Source organism: Protopterus annectens, chromosome 14.part0 (genome assembly GCF_019279795.1).
Source record: "Protopterus annectens isolate FY-2018-M chromosome 14.part0, PAN1.0, whole genome shotgun sequence".
Lineage (NCBI taxonomy): Eukaryota > Metazoa > Chordata > Ceratodontiformes > Protopteridae > Protopterus > Protopterus annectens.
The window spans coordinates 27,609,260-27,624,115 of NC_056748.1; the positions used below are offsets into that span (position 1 = coordinate 27,609,260).

At 42.9% G+C, this 14,856-nt stretch overlaps 1 protein-coding gene across 1 annotated transcript in view; it reads right to left on the minus strand.

Moving 5' to 3' along the window:
• Positions 1-14,856, minus strand: part of FRYL (FRY like transcription coactivator) — a 3,917,685-nt gene that overhangs the window by 2,550,652 nt on the left and 1,352,177 nt on the right. The window contains exon 18 of the mRNA XM_044055727.1: positions 1,380-1,617. Coding sequence (XP_043911662.1) covers positions 1,380-1,617 — 238 coding nt within the window. The remainder of the gene's footprint in view (positions 1-1,379; positions 1,618-14,856) is intronic.

Here is a 14,856-nt window from a genome sequence, read left to right on the forward strand (position 1 = left end):
GTGTTTATCAGACATACAAAAGAACAGTGGCAAAGCTTCCCCAGTGATCAAGTCTTTCACAATGCCACTAACTTTATGGATTCCTCATGTGATATCAGATGATGACCAAGCCTGCCCATCAAATAAATGGTCTATCCCCAGACGATGACTAAGCCTGCCCATAAAACAAATGGTTTAGCCCCAGGAGTGGGTCAGCTTCACAGCTTCCCAACACCAACACAGGCTGTACAAATAGGTTCCACTATACTTGTTTATGTACCAGGCTATAACCATACTATGTGAATGGACATGGCATTGTGTTGGAGAAATGCCTGAACAGCCTGCATGGTAAAATGCACGACTCATCACCAACAAGTTGATGTTCAAGCTGGCTTGTGACCACACATCTTGGATCAACCCACCTTGGCAATGTCCCACCCCAAGGTCAAGGTGTCAGTAGCAGCTATCACACTGTGGGGTTGAAAATGGACTGCTCCGAGAGGGGTTTGGGGTGTTCCTACAGCAATACAGGTATGATCTGCAAGCACTACCTATCTTGATGGTTAACACATAACCAAGTCTAGACATTTGAAACCAAAGTCCACTAAGGGATCCTCATATGAAGTCTGGAAACAAGGGATCAAGAATATGGTGGCAGCCACCAGGCATAAAGCTCTTAGACAACCAGACTGGGACTTGCATCTGACAATATATGAGACGCATGGCCTTTTGAATGAACAGAACATGCTCCTGCAGTAGAAGAACTTTGCAAGACAGTCAATCTATGAACACCAGGGTTTGCAAGGTCAACTGCAACTTTGCGGTACTCACCATTATGTTTAAAGACTGGAGTACAAATAGCAACAAGAACAGTTATCAGACCTCAGTGATTCACCACTGAAGTGAGAACTTTTCTGTGTTAAAACACACTTCATAACTTGAACTGGCAGTAGCAAAACAAGAAAAAAAGAGATGGGCTCAAAACACTTAAGCTTGTTCTCTTGGTACTACGACACCCCAATGTGTACCAGTGTAAGGTGTAAGTACTCCCAAGCAGGAAACTTCCAAGAAAAAAAAAAAAAACAAACAAAAAAAACAATGAAATGGAGAATAACCAAAAGTAACCCCAAAAAAAGACCCACCAAGGTGGACTCCACAATGTTAGCTGGAGTAATGCTTTTAGCTTTCCTAACAAACACTTTTCAAGAAAAACAGATTGCGATTTTACAGAGGTTGGCATACTGCAGTGTGATAGAAGTGTTTTGGCAAGATACTCTACACCACTGCAGAAGATAAAACATTGTTACCAAACTAGAAGAAACAGACTTGTTTAAAAACACAAACAAAAAGTCTGTAATGTTTACCCAGTTTTAACACAGGATATTAATATATTCTTGTACCTGATATTCATGGCACTTGTTGTATAGCTGAACAGCTTGTTTCCATTGATTTATCAGCTGAACTAGCATCTTCAGAGCATTATCCAGCAATGTCGGATGTACATCTGTTACTTCCCGCACAATGAAGTAAACAAAACCTGAAAGTACATCTTCTCGCCAGTCTGGAAAATCTAACATCAGTGCTTGTAGTGTTGTGAAAGCAAGTCCACGCAATTCTTCATCCATGTGGATAGTAAGCCTGTAAGGGTGGTAAAGTCAGTAACAGACTCAGTATGCCTTAACATTTTATTCATTGCAGGCTGTGTTAATATGGAAATCCTACATCTCCCACACAAAATAAATGACTTGGCTTTCTGGTAAAACATCCTTACAAAAGTCATCCACAATAAATACAGATCTAGCACAGCAGTCTGCCATTTCTAGTTTAAGAAAAACAGACTGTTAAGTTTGAGCACTTCCCATATTGTAATTTGTTAGCTAACTGGGAGGGCTGGCTCATAAAACAAGTCCTCCTGCATCCACTACCCTGGCCACATGGCAAGCATGTCAAAGACAGACAAATAACTAGAGAAACAGACAAAAATTATTTTTGCCTAATGCAGTAAATATGAGTATGTGTTACAAATGTAAAGTAAAGACAAAATTCAATACTAAGTGAATTCACAATTACTCCAAAAGTAGCAAAATATCACAGGGTCCAACTAACAAGTATGAGACACTTTAAAAACTGATCAGATCAAAATAAAACACCCTGAAATGCAAAAAAAGGTGGAAACAGGATACTATATTATCCATTACACCTAAACAAAGTATATTTATGTACTTGAAAGAGACATTTCAACTTTCTTTTTGAAAAGTGAAAGGCTGTCTAATGCAGTAATTCCCTTAAGTAGACTGTTGCATGAAAGGGTGAGCTTGATGCAAGACTTTGCACAGACCAGACAGAAAATAAGTTCACTCACGCATGAAGGCTAGTACTACTTTGAGAGCATATGATGAAACATGTATAGCTGGCCATAGCATAGTTAGGGCAACTGATGCAGGGAGCAAGGTGTTAGGGGGTGCGACTGGCCATCCAATCCATCACTCTGATTCATGCTTCCCTTTTTAATGCAATATTGCATTCATGGTCAGACCTAAGCTGTGTAGTGCTCTGGGTGTGGTTTAAACTAGCAACTGCCTGCTACACTATAGCAAGCAATTTGTAACAGTTTAAAGTAAAAGTTTTTTTTCAGTAAAACAAGAGCACTATAGTGCTCCGTGTCTGGTCTGAACTAACGACTGTTTGCTACAGTTTAAAAGTATTAAAAAACACTAAACTAAAATCAGAATCAGAGCGAAATAGCACTCTGTTGGGGATACAAACTGTAGCAACTGCTTGCTACAGTTTAAAAGAAAACAATGTTTTCTTCTCTTAAAATGTGGGGAAGGAGGGTGGAGGCAGAGTGCAGAAATGGGACCTGATTGACTCCTGCATTTCAGGAGCCCTAGGTACCAGATTGCAGACTTTTTTTTTTTGCTCTTCCATTGGGGCAGGGGAGGTGTATATTGCACACAGTTGGTATGCAACTGCAAGGGGCAGACCTTTTTTTGTTTTTGCTCTTCCAATGAAGTGCTAGAGTATGAGGGAGTGCATCCAACCATCTGGATGGTGTGCCAGTACAAGAGGAGGTTTTTTTTTTCCGCTGTTGCACTGAATAGCTGGGTAGAAGGACCGCATTTCAGCAGGAGAAACAGAAGAATCGTAAGAATAATCAGGAAAAAAGTAGAGAAATGAGCAACAAAAACAGCACACATATTGTTAAGGCACAGAAAAACAGCAGCATAAAAGCTGGTAGCACAAGAAATAACACAGGGATGGACAGTGCAAGGCAAGTCAGATTTGATTAATTGTCAGAACATCTGGTTACGGAGTTCAAATGAACTGCTTATGTGAGCTTTACCTAGGTAAGAAATGAGGCTATGTTTTAATTAAAAAAACATGCAGAGATTTGCAGGCAGAGGAATGATAGATGAATACTTTTTTTTCAGTGCAGGAATTTGATTAAACCATGAAGATTACTCAATGCAATCAGAGGAGTTTCTTGGGGTAATTGCATTGTTCGGATCACATGGCAAGGATAGCTAAGATTGAGACCACTCAGAAAACCATTCAGTCCTATAAAATCAAATGGGCAGGTTTCTCACTACTTTAAATAAACATGACGAGGTGGGCCCATCCAGATACTAACCGTTGCAATATCTACTTTTTTAAATAAGGAAAACAACAACAAATAATATTAAATAAATAAAAAGGGCTGGATTGGGGTTATATCTCAAAGTATCACCACCCTGCATGTGCAGTAATAAATCCTGCCCTTGCACACTCCATCTCAAACACACAGCATGAAAGATGGGCATAATTTTAGATGCCAGAGTGGTAAGCCGAATTAGTTGGAACTTTTTAAAGTGAACCTATCTTGCCACGGTAGGTTTTGAGAAAACCAGTGCATCTAAGGAGGTGATGACTATACTGAAAGTTTTAAAGACTGACTGCCTTAAAAAAAGTGGTCTGTATTCCCTATGACTCCATTACAAGAGCAAGTGATATGGAATAACAGATTGGTTTTGCAAAACATCCCAGATGCACCTAGCCTAGAGTTCTCGGTATTATAAAGATGCGTAAAAGAAGCTATATTTGGTTGGTATCAAGTTACAGACATTACATGTTAAGATTAATTTAGGAAAACAAAATTATTTGAACATGCTGACTATAGAAGTGTAGGGAAGAAAAGCCCAGTTTAAGTTAACTTGCACTGTAGTAAGGTGTTCAACTACACATGCTGCTTCAGCACTCTACTAGTCAGTCCTCAATTCTGGGACCTGAAATGACTTGCTAGTTGACTGGAAACCATGATTAGCTTAATCCTAAATTCTTTAATATAATTTTCTTACTTGAAAAGAAAGGGTAACATGCACATACTTCCCCATAACCCAAGCTATTACTACAAAGAAAAGGCTTTAAACTATTATGTACACTGACAAAATGTTATGATTTAATTTTAACAGTAATATTTAATACAGCAATTACTGTATGTTGTACTATGTTTGATCGTGCTTCTGCTTTGATGTTTTGAGGCAATGACTAGAATGGGTCCTGTAATCCAGAAAGCACTGTACAAACTCTGATATTCTGCTCATCACAAACAGAACATCAGAGTTTATAGACATGCAGCATTAGAATGACTTTTTCAATGAAAAACAATGCAAACATGTTTACAGCAAGAGATCAAGTCTAAAACCAGCTTTAAAAATGATGATGAAGCTGCTCTGACTCTTAATGATCTGGCTATTTACACCATAAAATGGGTGTGGAAGTAGGTGGAGTGGATACAGAAAAGGGCAGAAGGATTGTGGTGTTAGGGTTGTATCCTTGCTCTAGTTTTTGGCACAGAAAAAAGTAGCAAACCTACACAGATGGCACTTTCTGGCTTCCTTTGCTTTTGGTAGAACTGTGTGCATAACACTTCATATCGATAGCCAGTTGGAAATTGGTAGCAGAGACTGAAAAGTGGGGTTGTCTGCATCAAATCAGACTCTCTTTTTTTGTAGAATATCTCAAAATGTGTACACTGTGACTGGTCTGTACTTCTGTGTTCAACAGCATGTCAATGGCCAAACATGCATTTTCAGAACAGCAGCAGCATGTTGTTTTGACAGGTCATGGGTGCAGCCAGGGAAGGAGTCTGTCATTAATGCATGTCAACAAACAAAACCACTCCCCAACCTGCACAAAAGTAGTAGGTTGGTACTTATTTGAAACACACCCCTGGATGATTCTGCAAGGGAAGACATTTATGGTATTGTGGACAGATGGCCGAGAACTGCATATGCTGTTACAAAACTTCACCTTCTCTCGATTGCAAAAGAAATACTGGTTAGTATTTTGGGTTAACAGTTTTTGTCAACCTGGTGGCTAAATGGCTGAGTAATGCATCTGGGCACAGAATTCCAAGCAGAAAAATATGTTGTGCAAAGGTTCTGATTTATCTACAGAACTTTAGCTATCTTCTTGGTTAATTTTACAGCAAAGTGCTTTCATTACTTTAGCTATCTTCTTGGTTAATTTTACAGCAAAGTGCTTTCATTAAAAAAGAAAAAAATATATCTCTTATCACCTTATTCAGCTAAAGAGCTTTCTCTTCCCCCATTTTGGCTGATTTTCTCTCTGAAGGATAACTATGTGAGTGCTGAAGGAAATAAGAGGGGCACACAAGGAAAAAGGAAAGTAAAGTTGTGCAAAATCTTACCAAAACAGTAGACATCCTTCTCTTCACTGTTGCAGTATTCTTTTCATTACATTGGGGATCCCCTGTCAAGGGTGGCCCGACATCCAGCCCATATACTCAAGCCTTTAGGTTCCTTTAAGGTATGACATACATCACGACACATATGCTCCTTGTGTAACATAGGGCATAAAGGTGACATCCAGATGTACCATCTTCAGAACTGAGAGCCCCAGTAGGAAAAGAAAAAGGTAATCAGTACATCCAGATGAGAAATGGACCAGGAGGTGGAGGGTGGGAGTGAATACTGCAACAGTAAAGAGAGGGACATCTACCATTATGGTAAGATTTTACACAACTGTACTATGTCCTTCCATTTCACTACTGTAGCCTTCATACCATTAGGGAGAATGCCAAAGCTCAGGAAGAAACTGTAGCAGAGAAAAGACCAGCAGAACCCTCTAGGAAGCCATGAAGGATGGCCCTAGCAAAACCAGCTCTAGCTCTGGAGATTTCATCCAGCTTATAGTGCTTAGTAACTGTATGACCAAAAGTTCAGGTAGCTGCCTCAAGAATAGAGTTAGTATCCAAACCCATGAAAAAAGCACCAAAAGAAGCCCCAGCCCTAGTAGAATGAGCCTTAAAAACAAAAGGAAATAGCTTTTGAAATCCAAGAAGAAATAGTTTGCATGGATATGGCTAATCCCAAGGATCTGGGGATGAAGGGAAACAGAGCTGATCAGATTTCCTAATAGCCTTAATCTTTTCCAAATAAAATCAGAGTTGTCTATGCACATCCAACATGTGCAGCACCTTCTAAATGGCAGATCGTGGAGAAGGAAAAAAAGTGGTTTAATGAAGACTGATTAAGGGACAACTCATTAACCACCTTGGGCATAAAGGAAAGGTAAAGTAACACCAAAAAAGGAGAACAAGCCAGAAGGGCTTGAAGCTCAGGCACCTGTCTAGCAGAACTAAGAGCTAACAAAAGAACAGTCTTTCAACAATAATGTTGCAAGGAGTCTGAGTTAATTTTCCCCAAAACAAAATTAAGATCCCAGGGTGGAGGGAACAGGCTGCCTGGTAGGCCTAATATGAAGGACGCATTTTAGGAATTGTTTAACCTGAAATCTAGAAGCTAAATGAGGAGTTAAAGGCAAACAAGCAGATCTAGCTGATAAATGAGCCTTAACAGAAGAATAAGCCAAACCAGCACTGAGCAATTCACACAGGTAAGGAAGAACAAAAGGAGTGTCCACAGAAACTGGATCCACGTTTCAAGAAAGACACCAACCAGAAAACCTCTTCCATTTGGATAAATAAGATTTTCTAGTATTGGGTTTCCTGGTCTCCTGCAGGACCCTGAGCACATCCTCAGAAAAAAGGACAGACATCTATCACCCACAGTATCAGTTGAAAACTGGACAAATGGGGAATGGGTGAGTGATCCTTTGTCCTGTGTGAGTAGGTCCACCTTGTGAGGTAACTTGTGATGACTGCCCTTGGCTAAATGCAGAAGGGGGAACCACTGCTGTCTTGGCCAAAAGGGAGTCCCCAAGATTCTGGGAGCATCCTGTGGAATTCTGAACAGGACTTTTGGAATGAAGGGAAGGGAAAGCATAAAGAAACATTCCCTTCCAAGAAAAAGAGATGGGATCCACCTTCCACACCAGAGTACCTGGGACTCTGGCAGCAAATAAAGGACAGGACCAAGGAATTCTGAGCAAGCTGTAGTCAAACAGGGAGACAGAGAGAGACAGAAACAAACAGAGGAAAGTGCCTGGGAAGAATAGGAAAGTCAGACAGCACCTGGTTTATATGGAAAAGGAGACTTCCGAGGCACTAAAGTCTGAGAGGCCTTAGCAGGAGGAGAAAGTCTGTTACCCCTTTTTGGCTTAGGAGGAGGGCGATACTGCCTGTGAACAAAGTGGTTTTATTGGGGTAGTTCCTCTGAAATTCAGGCACAGGAGAAACAAACACGTTTAAAGTTCCTATAAAGCCTTGCCCTTATCCTGAAGGGACTTAAACATATCAGCAGCAGCTTCAGCAAAACTACAGTTTTGTACCTACCATAAATGTAGATGTTCGAGTGCTAATACAGCTGCAGTCATAACAGATGGGTTTTCCTGCCGTCGGGCAGGTCCTTGGTCGGCCGAATTCCAAAGTCTAGGTCCGGCGTTGGTTGTCGTCGCTTCTTCCCTGACGTCAGTGCGACAGGGGTATTAAAAGAACCAGCCGACGCCATTTTCTTCAGTTTTTCTTGCCCCAGATGTCAGGTGCCCCCAGAAGGAAGGCAATACATAAATTTATGTAATAATGCAATGCAGTATAATCAAAAAAAAGTAGATGCAAGCAAATACACCATAAAAGAATACCCCAATCAGGTTGTATGAGGAGGCGTTAGCCATTAGGCCTGTTCCAGAGGGGAAGGAGGAAGGGAAACCTGGACTGCAGCTGTATTAGCACTCTAACATCTACGTTTATGGTAGGTACAAAAAGTACAGTTTTGTACCTACCATAAATGTAGATGTCCAAACAGGATAGCATCTGCAGTCCTTACAAATGGGTTGTCCTGTCGTCAGGCAGCCCTTCGGTCGGCCGGATTCCAAAGTCTGGGTCCGGCTTCGGCTGATGTCGCACTTCACCCGACGTCATCTCTGCTGGTCTTCGGGTATAAAGGCATCAGCCGACGCCATTTTCCTCAGTGTTTCTTGCCCCAGATGCCAGATGCCCTCTTGGAAAGCTAAAATTTTGGGTAAATGCCAATGTTTCCAAAAAAGTAGAAGGCAACCACAAAAAATAAGCATGTATGTACATATATACAAACAAATACACCATAAGAGATCCCCCCCAGCTAGCTATTAGGTGGGTAAATACCCTAGGAGTACCACAGAGGGGAAGGAGGGTGGGTAATCCTAACTGCAGATGCTATCCTGTTCGACATCTACATTTATGGTAGGTACAAAACTGTACTATGTCCTTCAAGGATGCATCTGCAGTCCTTACAAATGGGTAGAATACCATAGCCAAACTAGGGGGAGGAGGAAGAAGAATTATGGTGTAGTCAGGATCCCTTGCAAAACAGCAGTGGCAAACCCTGCTCGGGATCTAGAGTATAGAGGTAAGTTATAATGCTTGGCAAATGTATGCACGGAGGTCCAAGTAGCCGCCTCAATAATGTCCTTGGTAGCCACTCCTCGTAAGAAAGCTGTGGTAGTGGCTGTAGCCCTTGTAGAATGAGGCCTTATGTTCTGTGGAATTTGCTTTCCATGGTAGGAGTAACAGAATCTTATGCAATTTCCTATCCATTTGGAGATTGTCTGTTTGGAAATTGCTTTTCCTTCCCTTCCTGTTGCATAAGCTACTAGAAGCTGGTCAGTTTTTCTATTGCTCTTGGTTCTGTCCAGGTAGTAGCGCAACTGTCTATGTATATCCAAAGTATGCAGCAGTCTTTCCCCCCTGTTCTGTGGATTGGGAAAGAAGGTAGGTAGGTGGATTGCCTGGTTTAGAGACACTCTGGATACCACCTTAGGCATAAATGTAGGATTAGTTCTCATGGACACTATCTTGATGGAAGATTAGGAAGGGTTGTACTGCCATTAAAGCCTGTAGTTCCGAAACCCTTCTTGCTGAAGTAATTGCCAGTAAGAAAGCAGTTTTCCAGGATAGATGTTGAAGATCTGCTGTTGCTGCTGGTTCGAATGGAGGGAGTGTCAATTTTTCTAGCACAAAGTTCAAGTCCCACGCTGGTAAGGGTGGTTTCCTAGGAGGTTTTACATTCTTAATTCCTCTGAGGAACTGCCCGAGTAGAGGATGTGAGAAGACAGGGGGATCGAAGCTGTATTCTGCAGAAATAGCTGATGCATGTATCTTGATGGAGGAATAGGACAGGCCTGTATGGAGAAGCTCTGCCAAATACTCCAGGATGTTGGCAATATCTATCTTTGACACATCTTTCCCTCTTTCAGTACTCCACATGACAAACCTTTTCCATTTTCCTGCATAGTTCCTTCTTGTTGAAGGTCTGCGGGCCTCAAGGATAATGTCTTTAACCCTTTGGGATAAGTCTGGGTTAGTTGTTCTTATGTAATGTTCCAGGCAGTCAGTCGCAGAGTTTTCAGGTTTGGATGCAGGATGTTGTAGTCGCTCTGAGTTAACATCAAAGGAATCAGGGGCAGAGCCCACGTTTCCCCCCGAGACATGCTCCTCAGCAATGGATACCAATGTTGTCTTGGCCAATTTGGAGCTATCAGAATTATCCTTGGACGTTCCTCTTTGATTTTCAGTAGTACCTTGTGAATCAAAGGAAAAGGTGGAAATGCATATGCTGTCAGGCCTTTCCAACTGAAGGATAGAGAGTCCACCTTCCAAGCTAGTGGGTGGTATGTCCTTGTGCAGAATTTCTTGAGCTGGTGATTGAGTGGGGATGCAAATAGGTCTATTTGTGGCATTCCCCATTTCTTTGTGATGGCCTTGAAGATGTCCGGGTGTAGCATCCATTCGTGAGCATCCAAGGTAGTTCTGCTTAACATGTCTACTAGGATGTTTTCTTTTCCCGGTACAAATATTGCCTGTAACTGAATGTTGTAGTTCAGAGCCATATTCCATAGGTCCAAAGCCATTCGGCATAGTGGGTATGAATGAGTGCCTCCTTGTTTGTTGATGTACCACATGACTGTGGTGTTGTCTGTCCTTATCATCAATTGGCCTTCTTTGAGGAATGGTCTGAAATTCTGGATTGCTAGTTTTACTGCCAGCATTTCTTTTTGATTTATGTGCAGGTGCAGCTGGTCCGGAGTCCATAAGCCTTGAATGCACTTGTCCAGCATGTGGGCCCCCCAACCTAGGTCCGAGGCATCATTTGTGATGGTTTGGCTTGCTTGAATGTTGTGGAAGGACAAACCTGGGTTTGACTGGCATGCCTGAGCCCACCATAGGAACTCTTGTTTCAGGCATGGGATTAGTGGTATTTCGGTTTCCAAGCTGTGCCTGTGTTGAGACCATAAATTTTTTAGGTACCACTGAAGCTTTCTCATATGCAGTCTGGCATGGGGGACCAGGATAATGCAGGATGCCATGAAGCCCAAGGCCTGCAGTACTTTCCTTGCTGTTAGTTTGTTCTGCTTTGTTAATGCCAAGAAGTAAAGAGGAAGTTGTTCTTGCTTTTCTGCAGTTAGGAATGCCATCTGTTTTACTGTGTCCAATTCTGCACCCAAGAATGTTCTTGTTTGGGATGGTATCAGTCTTGACTTTTAAATTGACTGTGTATCCCAGGGCTTGTAGTAAGCAAATGACTCTTTGTAAGTCTTGTGTCAGCTTGCTTTTGTTGTCCGCTTGTATCAGGCAGTCGTCCAGGTATGGATAAATTTGGATTCCCTGTAGCCTGCAATGAGCGATTACTGATGCCAGGCATTTCGTGAACACTCTGGGTGCAGTAGATAAGCCAAAGGGCAATGCTGAGAATTGATAATGCTCTGATCCTGCAAGAAATCTGAGGTATCTTCTGCAATTTGGTCATATGGGGACGTGCAGGTATGCCTCCTTGAGATCTAGAGTTACCAGCCAACACTCCTTGCCCAGCATGGGAAGAAGTTGCTGTAGGGTCAGCATTTTGAATTTTGGAACAATAATGAATGTGTTTAAAGCGGACAGGTCTAGAATAGGTCTCCAACTTTTCTCTTTTCTTGGTACTAGGAAGAGTCTGGAGTAAAATCCCTTGCCCTGTTCTGTAGGTGGTACCCTTTCCACAGCTCTCATCTTTGTTAATTGAGCTATTTGTTTTAGAGCTTCTGTCTTTTGATTTGGTGGTAGGTTTGGCATTCCTCTTTTTACTGGTAAGGTGTGGAAATGAAACCTGTAGCCTTGGTCTATAGTTTGCAAAATCCACTTGTCTCTTGTGATATAGTGCCAATTTTTTGAGAATAAGGCTAACTTTCCGCCTAAGGGTGCTGCTATTGGTTCCCTGGTAGGCGGCGTCAGAGCCAAGTCACTGTGATTGTCCTGTTGCAGTGGTAGTGGTTGTATCTGTGCCTCGTTGGTTATTGCCTTGCCACTGGCGTCCCCTGTAGGCACCTCCTCTGGATTGATTTCTGCCTCTGGAACGTCTATTCCTGCCTCTCTGAGATTTAGAGGAGTCTGGAAAGGACCAATTTTTGGAAGGCCAGTTCCTGCTAAACCTTGGGGGCTGAACCTGTAAGAAATCTTTAACTGTTTGTACAGATTTTGCCTTCTCTTCCATTTTCTTCATTACTTGTTGGGCAGGAGAACCAAATAGACTGACCTTATCCATAGGAGCATCAAATATCTTTGCTTTAACATGATCCGGCAAGACCTGTTCTTTCAACCATGCATGCCTTCTTATAACTGTGCCAGTCATGGCTGATCTAAATGAAGCCTCCAGTGCATCATAGCCACATTTTAAAGAATAGTTACTAACCTGCTGTATGTTATTCACCATTTCTAAAACATATTTCTTATCTAAAGAATCATTAGAGGACAGTTTCTTAGTTAACTGATCAAGCATAAACTCTTGGTATTGGATCATATGAAACTGACAGTTCAAAGCTCTAGCTGAGAGAGTAGCAGAGGTGTATACTTTTTTACCCCATCTCTAAGGACCTGGATTCCCTTTCAGAAGGGAGAGGGTTTTTCGCTGAGGTCGAAGCTACTGCCTTAGGCCCCTGGGAGATAGTCTCAGGATCTGCAAGAGGAGCCTTGTATAAGTGGTGATGAGTGTCCGGTACCCTGTAAAACCTATCAGGCTTGGCAGGGGCAGGAGGTAAAGTATCAGGAGCAGTGCAAGCATCATTAAATGCATCATCCACAACAGGAAGAACTGGAGGTATAGCCAAGGGCCTATGTTGCAGTAAGTGTAGAAAGGTCCTAAGCCTTTTTCTTGAATCTGAGAAATCTTGTCCCTGCCATTGGAATTGTTCTCTCATGGCATGTAAGGTTTCCCCAAAGGAAAATTCCTCTGGTGGAGAGGCAGAAGGGATAGATTCTTCAGCATCGGAGTCTTCATAAGTAGAAAAAGGGGCCTCTGGATGGTCTGTATTGTCTGAATCATCAGAAGAGTCATCTGAGGACACTGGCTCAGGGGGCTCTGCTCTAGGTCTCTTTTCTGGAGGTTGAGAGGCCCTGTCTGGGTGAGATTGGGATCCTCTTATTAAAGAGATGAGATCCTCTGCCAAAGTAAGCATTTGGGAACTGGAACTGGGCCTGTGAGAGGGGGGCTTAACAGATACAGACTTAGCAGTATTGGCTGCTTTAGCCCTGGCAAAGGCCTTTATAGACATGGCTGCAGGAGGCCTAGCAGCACCACGTGCTGGGGTAGAGACATCCAAAGGGATGGTGTCCGATAATTCTAGAGAAACCACATTAGTAGGTAAAATTTCAGAGGCCGATTCAACTAGGGTAGCAGGGGCCTCGGTAGTAGTCATGGATTCGGCTGAAGATTGACCCGTTTGCTCGGTTTCGGCCGAAACAGAGACACTCGCGGTTTGCTTAACCGTGGTTTCGGCCGAAACCGCGGACCGCGAGTGTCGGTCCTTTTCTTTGCGTTTCTTAACAATTTGAGTAGTCGGAGGATCCGACGGCATAATGTACGCAAAATCTGAGCCGAAAAACTGTTCAGCAAACTCCGACCGACGCCTAAGCGTTCGTCAGTTGAAGGAAGCACAGGCTAAACAGGCTGCTACGTCGTGGTCTGGGCCTAAACAAGGTAAGCAGTAAGAGTGGAAATCTTTATGAGGTATTTGTTTCCCACAAGTTAAACAGTTGTTCACTTTTTCTGACATCGGCTGAGGCAAGAAAGAGTCCCCAACGGGGTACTTAGCTTTTAGAAGTCTTCGTAGTATTCGGTAGTAGTAATCTCTGGATCTGACCGACCGGCACTTGCGAACAGCTTCTGCTTCGGGCGCCACGCGGCAAGAAAGACTGGGGAAAATGGCGTCGGCTGATGCCTTTATACCCGAAGACCAGCAGAGATGACGTCGGGTGAAGTGCGACATCAGCCGAAGCCGGACCCAGACTTTGGAATCCGGCCGACCGAAGGGCTGCCTGACGACAGGACAACCCATTTGAAAGGACTGCAGATGCATCCTTGAAGGACATCTATACTATGTTCATCATGCATACAGCTGCAGTCATAACAGATGGGTAGAATTCCAAAGCTAAAAAAGGGGTGGTAGGCACTAGGTGGAACTAGGAGGAGCCAGGATGCCCTGCAAAACCTGCTCTAGATTTGGAGTATAAAGGCAGGTGATAGTGCTTGGAGAAAGTATGCACAGAACTCCAAGTGGTAGCTTCCAAATTATCTTTGGTAGGAACCCCCCTGAGGAAAGCTGCAGAGGTAGCTGTGTCCCTTGTGGAGTGAGACCTGATGCCTGCAGGTACAGTTTTACCATGAAAAGAGTAACAAAAGCATATGCAGTGGGCTATCCATTTTGAGATTGTCTGTTTGGAAATAGGCTTCCCTTGAGCCCCTGTAGCATAGGACACAAAGAGTTGCTCTGATTTTCTGAAAGGCTTTGTTCTGTCCAAATAATAACGTAGTTGTCTGTGAATGTCCAAGGAATGTAGTAGTCTCTCCCCTTTGTTTTGAGGATTGGGGTAAAAGGTAGGCAAGTGGATAGCCTGATTCAAGGCTACCCTGGATACTACCTTTGGCATAAAGGAAGGATTGGTTCATAAGGAAACTGTCCTGATGGAAAATGATGAAAGGCTGCACAGCCATGAGGGCTTGTAGTTCCGAAACCCTGCGAGCTGAGGTGATAGCCAGCAGGAAGGCTGTTTTCCAGGACAAATATTGCAGTTCTGTTGAGGCAGCTGGCTCAAAAGCAGGCAAAGTCAGTTTCTCTAGAACGAAATTGAGATCCCAAGCAGGTACTGGCTGTTTCCTTGGGGGTTTTATATTCTTAGCCCCTCTGAGGAACTGCCTTAAGAGGGGGTGAGAGAATAAAGCGGATCAGTGTTGTATTCTGCAGAAATGGCTGAGGCATGGATTTTGATGGAAGAGAATTAAAGTCAACTGCTTAGCATCTCAGCTAGGTACTGTAATATTTGAGGTAAATTCAGTATTCCAGGGTTCTGGCCCTTTTTCTCATTCCAAGCACAAAACCGTTTCCATTTGGCGGAGTAGGCTTTTCTAGTAGAAGGTCTTCTGGCCTCCAAAATGACATCCTGTACCTCCTTGGAGAGTAGGGTCTGTTGTG